Genomic DNA, 11,450 nt, shown 5'->3' with positions numbered 1-11,450 from the left:
GAAGCACAGGGCACCAGGGCTGGTGCAGAACCAGCATCTGCTAGCGAAGCAGAAGCCACATACACTGGGGTGTCTTGGGCCATGGAATGACTGCAGCATTCCCCCTCACTCCATCTTTCTTTCTCTCTTGCTACTACCACAACCTCTGCAATCATTTGTGTCTTCGTTAGCGTAAAATGATGGCATATTTTGCCCCAGATTACAGCCGCCTGCTTGCCCTAAGTTTTCACAGCATCCAGAACCAGCGTGACCCAGGAGCCACACCGCTGTTGCGCAGTTCACACGCAGCTGTGTAACGCCAGGAGCTCGCGCGGGGGCTGTGCAGGTTTCTGCAGGCATCCAACACGCCCAGGCCACAGACAACAACTAGAAGCTCTGGGATTTTCTGAATACCAGAGTTTTAGTTGAGAGTTATTTTGCCAAGATTGTGATAGTATGAGGTCTTATGCTGGGTGAATACTCTGGTAGGACACTGCCAACCTAGATTTACTGGATTAACCTGCTGTACATCGTATCTCGGCCTTAGCTGCTGGCCACTCCTCCAAGCATGAAGCCAACCAAAGCAGAAAAGCTTAAGGACTTGCTCCTGGGAGAGGGTGAAGCAGGCAAGATCCTAGGCCCAGACGTCCCCGCTTTGGGAAGCTGGTGTGTCCCATCAGCTCCTGTCCTACCCGACGCAGGGCCGCTGGGGGCACCGAGGGGTACGCAGCTCCGGCAGCTCCACAGGCAGCCCCGGCCTTGGCAGCTGCCGAGCTCTGGCTTCCCCTCTGTAACTGAAAATACAGGATTTTCTTGTCACAGCAGTGAAGTTGAAGGAAGAGGAAGGAGCGGTCTCCTCTCTGGTGCCTACCCAGAAAAAGTAGCAGCACTGCAGCACAACATAAGCTGTTAACCCCGCTCGTTTTGGCAGAGGCCATCAGATCCACATGAGTGCTGTGAGGCTACAGTGGTTCAAGTACAGCATCAATTTAAAGGGGGAATCCCAAAAATTCCTTCACAGCAAATGTCAGTTTTCAAAAGCAACAAGAAGGCTTCGGCAATGCCAGCGCCACCCCCCAGCTTGGCCTAGAGCAGCGGGTTGGGCCAGGCTGCCTCGTACCGCGCTTACCTGGCGTGGTGCTGCCGGCAGAGGCCGGCGCTGCCCAAACCCCGTCCCAGGAAGGCGCAGGCTGTCTGTGCTGAGAAGTCCTGACCAGATTAGCTCTTCCAAAGCACAAAACTGGACTCGAATCACAGAGGAGAATATTTATCTTAGAGAAAACCTGAGCGCGACCCTTTGGGACCTGCCATAAGAAAGCAAACACTTTGGGTCCTTTGAAAGTCATCTTAAAAGGGAGACTGGAAACAGACATGTTCTGCCAAAATACACGTCAGCTGTCAAGTTTACAAGATACTGTTACAACAGACAACAAGAGAATGATTTGATATGTACAGTAACAAGCCATCTTTGTTAAACTCTGTTAACCAAAAATTATATTTATTATCTATGCCGAGTCATACGCACAATCGCAATGTAGGGATGCCACGCTGTTATTTCAAATAATTAAAAGATTTTGCCATTTCCTTGAATTTGAAAAATACCATTTAATTTCAAAAGGATACACATTCAGAAAGACCTCTACTTCACTCTGTCTAGTGCTTAGAGTCATTCTGGGATCTCACCGTCAAATCAAATAGAGGAAATTATTTTAAATCAGACTGTAGGTTACAAACCACTTTTTAATTGCAGGTCTCGTGCAATTTTATTATGCAACCTTTGTGCTTCACTGAGAATCTAAGGAAACTGCAAAAATTCAAACTAAGGCAAATAATTGTATGCACACAGCAACTAAGACTGACAGGCAAAAATGACATACCAGTTAACAGGCACTGCTGCAAAGAGACAGATGAACAATTGCACAAGAAAATGGATTTTTATGTGCAGATCAGTACAGCAAAACTGGGCTTTCCATTTTTAAATTGCTAAAAGAGATGCTGTCAAATTTTCTTGTTTTCTGCAGCATAACAAAGATGACTTGCAGAACTGTGCAGGCAACACTGGGGCTGCTGGAAAACAATCAAGGTGTTATACAGCAGCTTAAATGCTAAACCAACTCCACTGGACAGAGTCCTGACAGGTCTTTCTGAAATCATTCTTCTCAGTTTCTCTCAGTCTTTAAGGGCTGGAGAAAAAAAAAAAAAAATACTCAAACTGTACACTTAGCTAGAAACCATACGATCTTGCACATTGCCACTGGCACTAAAAATCACTCCCAACCTGCTGAAATAAGAGTGCCATTTACAACTGTAAAGCTCTGATTATATTTCGCCATAGTTACGCAACACGTGGAAAAAATACACCGTTCAACATTTTGGCACACTAATAAATAAAATCCAGACACGGTCTATTAAAAATATCCAAGTAACCCTGTGCACAAGCTCCTTTTTATATAGTTATATCTGTTATGCAGAAGAAATCAAAGAGAGCTGACATCTAATTACAGAAAATAATACAATTTGGAGTGAATTATTACAGTACATTTCCCTTCCAAAGCTATTATAGCTCAATATACGTTCCCTCTATCAACTACGGTGCTGTCTAATCAGCAGTTTCTGTGACACCACTTGATTCATTTTTTTCTTCCAGATTTTATAGCATCACACCTCAGTACAAAGTTCTGCTGCTGCTAAAACATACACCACGGCACTTGGGTATACAAGAACACCCGCATCATCGAGTAATTAATTTGATATTAAAACCCAGCTACATCTTGTGATGGCTTTTGGTATTGGATTATCCCTTTGTTATCAGTCTTAGATTATCTGACAATAGCTGTTGAAGCGGGGGTCGAAGAATGAAGTATCTTAAGTCAGGGCAGTTTTAGCAAACAAGACTTTTCAAATTAATTAAGTGTGGTTTCTGTATAATGATTTAATATCCATTTCTGCATGTTTTGGCTATCAAAGTTACATATTGGCAGGATTATTCAGGTCAGGTCATTGGAAATGTTCTAACTTGCTTTCTGGAGGCACACAGTAATTTGACAGAGGTCCGCTGCTGTTCAGATTTGAGAAGGTTTCTGTATTTCTTCCGTTCTTTCTTTGCATGAAGAATGAACAAATGGCAGCAGCACACCTTCAGGGAGAAATCACCTGTGCACACAGACAGATATACAACCGACCCTACCAACAATGCCTGAAACATAAGAATGCAGTTTATCACACTTTTAGCAAGAACACAAGGCCACAGAATAAACTAAAAAAAAAACTGTTTTATTGTGACATTTATGACATTGAACCCTTGTTGATATGAATGACTGTGGGTACTCTTGACACGTTACATAATGTCATGGTGTAGGATGGCACTGATTGTCATCTGACTTTTGAGAATGTTTAATGGTCCCTACTGACCTCAGTGCATTTTGGCAAGTCACAGAAATTTTATCATCAGGTTTGTGTATACAGTTAACAAGTAGTTGGTCTTATAAGCACCATTACAAACCCTCACATTAAGGGTATTATTAATCTAGTTTACAAATGCTTCATTGATAAAAATAGCATGATTACAGTATACACACACTTAATTTACATGTATTGTATTATAGGCATAACTGAGATAAACTACTGAGCTAACTTTGGTTGATTGAAGTATTTAGACTGAATAATGGCAATTTTGGCTTCTAAGTTGTGTAAATATTACAGTGCATTTATAAATCTAGGTTGAAAATTTACTAGCACCAAATGGATATCATAAATGGCTGACCTAGTAAGTTGTAGTTGGAGAAGCAAAGTTTAGGAATTACAAAAATAGAGCTGTCCATCAGTTGAAAGCACATTCTTGTACCTCTGCTGAAATGATGACGTGTCTCAGCATCAGTGGCCAACTTCCAATGATAAAAGTCCCAGTTTTCAAGATTCAACATATCAAGGTAGCTCAGCTACACTTAAAAGCCTGAGAAAGTGGTTGTTTTGAGCTAGGGTATTCATCCTGTACCTTGTTTATGTAATAATATAATAGTGCTCGTTCATACAAATGTACTCATGTAAGATTGTACCTATGATATGGAGAATCTGATTGGGAGGAATATTCAGTCCTACCTATCTATCTTTGGTTTAATTATTTGGTCTTTGGTTGATGAATTAATGAAGCAATATCTGAATTTTCATTTTCAGGTTGTCTCCCAGCTCACCACTGAGGTAGTCTTTGTCATGTTTCTCTTCAAGCTGGTTAAGTTCCTTCTTTTTATAGAGTGGAATACTACTGATTTGTAATGAATAGTTTCCAGGCACTGGCTTCTTCTTTGTGAAATGAAGGTAACTTATCCCGTCCTTCTTATTGATTCTAAAGAAACCGTCTTCATTTCCGGAGTCAATTAAATATCGGTTATGGTTTGTCAGTGTTGTGAGGGCAGGAAGCAGTTCCAGGATGCGATCTTTGTTACTGAGATCCGAGATGTTGATGGAGAAGACTGCTGCTTTCTCAATATCCCAGCTGGCGAGACTGATCGGTGGCTCCAGCTCTTGCTGATCCTGCACAAGAACAAACGATGTTAGTTGCTTTTGTCAGAGGCCATTTCACATGTGCCTACACGTAAGTATTTCTTACCCAGCTCATTCATTATTAGTCAGATATTTTTAAAAAGGAGGGTCTGTAATATCATCTGTCAAATCCACTATTATGGGCCTAGGACTTGTCAGGATAAAGTACAGTCTTTGTCCCTGCCCCTGTGTGGGTAACAGCAGCCTGAGACGTGCACTGAAAGCTTCTGTGTGTGGGTCCCTCTGCCTGACAAACAAAGCCTCTCCACGCTTGGAGTCAACCACCGGTGTCCTACAAAGGCACACGCCTCCCCTCTACCACGGGAACCACAAGCTAACATGAACAACAGTCTGTAGAAGAGAGCAGGGTCTGTGGGGGAGGCACATGATCTAGGTGGGAGTTTTCTGCTTTGCAAAGATTTGCTTTGTTTAGGTGTGGAACCAGGGCGGCCCCTGGGTGCAGTGGGGTGCTGGTGTCGCCCCTCACCTCTGGGTGATGGTAACTGGGTGCCCTCCGAGTCCCCTGTGCATGAGTCACGCTGCAGGGGCAGAACGGTAACATTTCCGACAGCACATCAGCTGTAACATTTTCATTTGAAAAGCCAGGGAAGATCTATGTCACCGCTGAGACAAATCCAGCAGTAATCACAGAGAGTACTGAAACACACTGAAGAAACAGCTTGCAAACCCACTCTGCTCAAATTCAAACATCCACACTCTTCTGGGCAAAAGCACTCTGCTGTCTTCCTGTATCAGCAGAGTGCCACGCACTGAGTGCCTAATGGAATCGCCTGTATTTGTGTGTGGAAAAGCACGCACGTGAGCAGGGACTACAGGTGACATTTAGCTCAGGATAGTGATGGCGTGGCCACATTTTACAAGAGCGCTCAGAATCCCTTGGTTATATTTGGAACGTGACACATCTGCATGGTGAAAAACATGGTGGCACTCACTAGGGACGGCCTATGTGGTGAAGAGAACGGCAGCACCCAAGGAGGGACTGTCTGTGTGGTGAAGAAAATGGCAGCACGCACTGAGGGGCTGCTCACATGGTGAAGAAAATGGCAGCACCCAATGAGGGACTATCAGTGTGGAGAAGAAAATGGCGGCGCTCACTGAGGGACTGCCTGTGTGGTGAAGAAAATGGCGGCACTCAATGAGGGACTATCTGTGTGGTGAAGAAAATGGCGGCTCTCACTGAGGCGCTGCTCACATGGTGAAGAAAATGGCAGCACCCAATGAGGGACTATCAGTGTGGAGAAGAAAATGGCAGCACCCAATGAGGGACTGCTAGTGTGGTGAAGAAAATGGCGGCGCTCACTGCGTGGCTGCCCCTGTGGTGAATCCAAGTGCTGAATCCGCTCTCCGCCCCTGTGCCAGGGTGGAAGGCAGCCCTGCACCCCGGTGGATGCTCCCGCTACCAGCGGTGTTGGTGACGGTGCTGCGCGGGACTGTCGGGGGGCTCTGCTGAGGCAGTTGGGACAGCGTCAGTCACTGCTCCGGCCCCGGGGACTGCCAGTGCCCGAGTGGAGAACGCGGAGATGATGATACAGAGTGGGACCAGCGGAGACTGCGTGTGTGCCCCGATTTGTAACTATCGTACGTAGATTGTGTTCTCTGAAGTCTGTCCTAACCTCAATGGATAACGCCTTTGGAGGTGCAGCTGCAAGGCAGAAAGCAGCAAGGCTTTGAGGAGAAACGGGCCGTGGAAGAGAGGTAAGGAACAGCCAGGAGGGGGTAAGGTGACTGGGAAAAACAAGGGACAGCTGTGACGCTGAGCTGTGGAAAAGTATGGAACTGTTTGTGAGAGAGAGGCTTGGGGACTGTCTAGTTGCTGATTTGCTTATTATGAAGTAAGAGCTTGGATGAGAGTCTAAGTGCGTTATTATTGTAGAAGTGGGCATTATTGTAAGAAGAAAGAGAGAGAGTTAAAGAAAATAAATGACCCCTGCCCCGCAGAAAGAAAGGAGAACACTGTCACTCGGGTTTTTTGGCCGCTACAGACACACACACACACATTTGCACGCTCAGACAGGTACTTTCAGCTGAATGACAAATATCTGCACAGTGTAGAGACCTGCCATGACCTGCTGCTTCTCCGGGACGGCAGGGCAGGTCCCCTCACCTCTAACATCTCTCTCACCTCAGACTGGATCAACAAGTGAGAAGTTAAATGGCTGTGGACTTGGTGACACTTCTCCTACAAGCTGTTTCCTGAATTCTGTATATAATTAATATAATTAATGTGAACAATAAGGTTTAAATCCAGTGACTTGTGCTGGACATTGCACTGGATGAGCAGACGGGGCAATTCTGACTTTAGGTTACAAGGAGTTGAAATAAGTCAGTGTGAGACTCCCCAGGTAATGCAAGGAGTTTGAATTGAGCGCAGGAGGGACTACAGTAACATTACACATGACCTCTGAGCTCATACCGGGAGGTGTGTTTTTTAGTGGAGCTTCCAGCACCAAACAATCACAACCACCCCATCCCACTGTGTCTCACTGGTGTGATCAATTCAGAACAAACCCCAGCAGGGGGAGTTTGCTGAAGGATTTACTTCACTGCTTTTTTGATAAATACTTCCTAACACCCAAGGATGAATGAAAAGGGATGTCTCTGTCCTTTACATAAAGACAAAGCCTGTCACACAGCAGACTACTTTTCACATAAATAAAAGTGCTGAAACCACCTACTAATATTTGGTTAATTAAAAAAAAGCCAATGACAACAGCTAGGAAGAAGTGGGAGTTGTGCAAGCATCGCCATAGAATCACAGAAGCACAGACTGGTTTGGGTTGGAAGGGACGTTAAAGATCATGGAGTTCCAACCCCCTGCCATGGGCAGGGACACCTTCCACTAGCCCAGGTTGCCCAAAGCCCCGTCCAACCCGGCCTTGAACCCTGCCAGGGAGGGGGCAGCCACAGCTGCTCTGGGCAACCTGGGCCAGTATCTCAGTACAGAATTTCTTCATAATATCTAATATAAATCCACCTTCTTTCAGTTTAAAACTGTTACCCTTTGTCCTATTCACTATATGCCTGGTAAAACATCCCTCCCCATCTTTCCTGTACCCCCTTTAAGTACTGGAAGGTCACTAGAAGGTCTCCCCAGAACCTTCTCCAGGCCAAAGAACCTCAATTCTCTCAGCCTGTCCCCACAGGAGAGGTGCTGCAGCCCTCTGATCATCCTTGTGGCCTCTGGAGCATAGATGTGTGGTACAGATGACACAATTATCTCCCTTGTAGGCAAATGGAAACCTGCCTCTCTCCCCAGCAACTCTCTAGTAATGACAAACTAAGCTCTGCCTCCTGTTCTGGTGCCCGGGCCAGCGGCGAGCCCTGTGCGCAGCCTCGGCCCCGGGCCAGCAACCCGGGTGACTGACTGCAAGGGTCTGGGCAAGCCCCGGGAAGGGCAGCAGCCCTGGACAACCTCAGGTGAGGTGTTTGTGTCCTGAGCTCTGCATCTGCTCTGGAGAGGGCTCCGGCCCCAGACACTCCACACGGTGCTGCCTGGCAGGGTCCGCATCCACCCTGACCACCACGGCCTGCCTTTCTGGCCACAAGGTCACACAAACATTTTACATACCACTGTCCTCTGACATCAAGACCCTGATTTTCTGGTGAGTGGACTGCTCGCTAGACAGCTGAATGGGCATTTATTTTGGTGTTTGATGCGACATAGATATTCAGAGGATGACCTTTGCCTTATGACAGTGAACAACTTCAGAAAGCCCACACACAGAGTACATGACATCCCAACCCAAACTCTTCAGTCTACATTTTTCCTGTGGGATTGTCTCCCGACACACCACCTTCTGAGACTGGTTTTCACAAGACAACCGCAAACCCTTTCGCCCAAAAAGGGTCAATTACCTCTGCTTCATTTGCAGTTTCATTAGTGCTTCTGCGCTTCCTTCCTCTCTTGGGATAGCCATTGATTTTACATTCATAACAAGCTTCTGGAGAAAGGGAGTTGTCATCTACTTCTCCACTGAGTGAAAGTTCTTGTCCTTGACCTTTGCCTAGCCCCACTCCAGAAACACAGTGTCTGAGGAAGGAAGAAATTAAAAATTAATTCCAGTGAGACATAGATATCAAAAGCTGAATTTGGGGGGCTATGAATACAAATAATAAAGCAATTATGTTGCCCTCATTTCCTAGGAAGAATTTCTGTTGATGTCAACAGACAAAATTCTCACTGAATCACGATGCAGCTGCCTCTAATGTCAAGAACCTAGCTCCATGAAGCTTTGCCTAAGAGAGGCCTGCCAATATTTAAGAGTTTTACAAACACAGGCTTTAGTTATGAGGAGTTGTTAGTAATTTGTTATCCAACCTGGAATACATTAAAAAAGACCATTTTTCAGAAACTGCTGAAAAATCTAAAAAATGAGGTCTTTCATAACATATCCCAAAGTTTTTAGTCACTTGTACAATTTAAGCCGCAATCTTTCTGCTTTCCATCCGAGTTGCTTGGTCCTACAAGATGCACAACCCTAACACTACCATCGGGACAAGTGAAAATTGGTTTTCTTGATAAAGCAGACATTTATTTAAAAATTCATTTGGAACACAGAAGAATATGGAACATGTAAGAACGTAAGAGCATATAGAACTGTTATTCTAACCAGTGGGTGAAGCCACTTGTATAATATTGTTTGTCTTTGGAGCTGGCAGGGGGTGTTGTTATAATTTTATTATTTTTTAAAGCAGACAAGTGATACACCACAAATCACAGTGAGGTGTGTGGGCTCCCAAGTGGCAAGCTCAGAGAACTCATCTAGCTGCTGGGGGGTGCAGGAGGTGAAAGCAGTAGCTTGAAAATGATGATTGAACCTGGTAGGCTTGACCAAATTTCATCAAGCATTAAAACCACACTGCTCCCTTGCCTTGGTTACCTTTCCCCTCTCTCATCTCCAAAATCAGCAGGTGCATCCAACTCTCGAGCACCTCCACAATCCTACCCCTCTTTCATTGGTGACAATCCCCCCGGTTCTGCTGCTCCACACTACAGAGAAAGGAGTGGATTATGTCCCCTTTATGTCTGTTAGTTTAAAATGAGAATCCCTTACCCTTGTCCTATTCTGAAGTAACCAGGTGGACATCCACAGACATAGCCACCTTCAGTATTTGAACAACCATAACTGCATGGGGCTTGTGCAGAACCGCATTCATTGATATCTTGGCAACCTCCACTAAACTGTTCATACTGAAATCCGGTAGGGCACATACATTTATAGCTTCCCAAAGTATTGTGGCAAGATGCTCCTCCACAAATGTGTGCACTGAGACATTCATTTTCATCTGGAAAAGAAACAGAACATACCACATTAACTTTTACTCTCAGGTGTACTCTAACCTACCCCTTCAGAAAGGTTGTGCTTGACTGTTGCTAAACGTGCTGCCACATCGGATGGACAGAAACGGAGAACAGGGCTTGGCCTCACCCTTGGCTAGGGCAGCAGTCGCCAGGAGATGACTACAACCATAAAACAGAGCAACATTTGGGCTACTCTACAGATGTTTCATGCCACGTCAGCTCATGCTCTGGAGAGCAGAGAAGCAGAGGAGGCAACTTTTTTTTTTGTTCCAGAAACAACTGAGAAGAATAAAACTTTGTACAGCCAACAGTCTGGCCCAGTAATCCCATGTTCATAATGCTATTCAACATTAAAGGAAAAAGAGTAAGGAAGCAAGATCTGACACCTCTTCCAGGCACTGAAAATCCCTCCCCCTACACACTCACATTTAAATGTGAGGTACAGGTAAGGTACAGGAACAAATAGTAAAGTAAAAATAAAAGCAGCTGTAGATACAAGACTGCCACATTCTGAGCCAGCCTTTTTCCAAACTTCCCCAAGTGCAGCACTGTAGGAGTTCAAGGTCAGTTCAGGCTTATTTACTGTAAATGGCTAGTTTTTTAAATGGAGACGGTCTGAATTTTTTTGATGTAGCAAACTGCTTTGAAACATTCTGAATGCTATTGTTCCCCATTTTCTGTGATAAAACAACTGCATATGCACATCGCATGCGTCTGTACGTGCATAAGAAATGCCATCTGGACGCGGTATGGATAAAATGTAAAGCACAGAGCAGCATCTCTGACCTAAGCATCTAGGTTACAGGAGAATAAGTACTAATTCAGAGCATAATTGTCTTTTTCCAAACAATGTGGCCTTTTGTTCTTTGTTTAAAAGGAAAGTCTTTGCTTCTTGCAGCCTGATTTACAGCATGGTGCACTACAGAATTGCCTGGGCAGGAGATGCAGTCACACACAGCACAAGACATGGGAGGAACCAAAGCATTCTTCAGTGATTATCTAAATATGCGTTGCAGCAACATCAAAAGTCCCTGAACACTTCATTAAATAAGCTAAAAAAGACACAAACTGTTTGCAGAATGGGGATTGCCAAGGAATATGAAGGAATTGTCACGGAAAAACCTATTACATGTATTCTTCCCCTGTGGTATACCCAGGAGATCTAGATAAGTATCTTAAGCATATACAGTTACAGACGCTACAATGTGAACATGTGGAGACCACAAGGTATTAAAACCTGGGACGGAATTCTGTGTTACCAAAGCCTGTAGGAGTTTTGCCATTAACTTAAAGTGATGCTTCAATGTTTGTCATACGTAACACAGCAATTATGTCAACATCATAAATGCACTTTTGGGACGCAGAGAGTTACTGCACCATGAGGAGATACGTTCACTTCGCCTCACTCCACAGCAGCAAGAATGTGGAAACTAGTGAGGTTAGTTCCCGTATTTTGCATGGTTGTTGGAAGAAAATAATGAAAAAAAAGTGAAACAAACAGTTATGGGAGCCTCAGGCTCTGCATGAGCTGTGCAGTCAGGCACCAGCCTTGCTCTCCTGGGCTCTCTGCTCTACAACATGTAGTGCTCAGCTTTGGCAGGAAGGAGAG

The 11,450-nt window shown here is 44.8% G+C and overlaps 1 protein-coding gene across 1 annotated transcript in view; it reads right to left on the bottom strand.

The window, feature by feature from the left end:
• Positions 1 to 1,472: 1,472 nt before the first annotated feature.
• LOC113483885 (fibrillin-1) overlaps positions 1,473 to 11,450 on the bottom strand; it is a 145,454-nt gene continuing 135,476 nt past the window's right edge. Inside the window, exons 42-44 of the mRNA XM_026855897.1 lie at positions 9,594 to 9,825; positions 8,395 to 8,569; positions 1,473 to 4,509 (exon numbers count right to left, since the gene is read on the bottom strand). Of these exons, the coding sequence (XP_026711698.1) occupies positions 4,120 to 4,509; positions 8,395 to 8,569; positions 9,594 to 9,825 (797 nt within the window). The 3' untranslated portion in view covers positions 1,473 to 4,119. The remainder of the gene's footprint in view (positions 4,510 to 8,394; positions 8,570 to 9,593; positions 9,826 to 11,450) is intronic.

The sequence above is a fragment of the Athene cunicularia genome (genome assembly GCF_003259725.1).
Source record: "Athene cunicularia isolate RWA chromosome 10 unlocalized genomic scaffold, athCun1 chr10_part1, whole genome shotgun sequence".
Classification (NCBI taxonomy): Eukaryota; Metazoa; Chordata; class Aves; order Strigiformes; family Strigidae; genus Athene; species Athene cunicularia.
The sequence above is the reverse complement of the archived record's forward strand: the minus strand, read 5'-3'. Positions and strand labels throughout refer to the sequence as shown.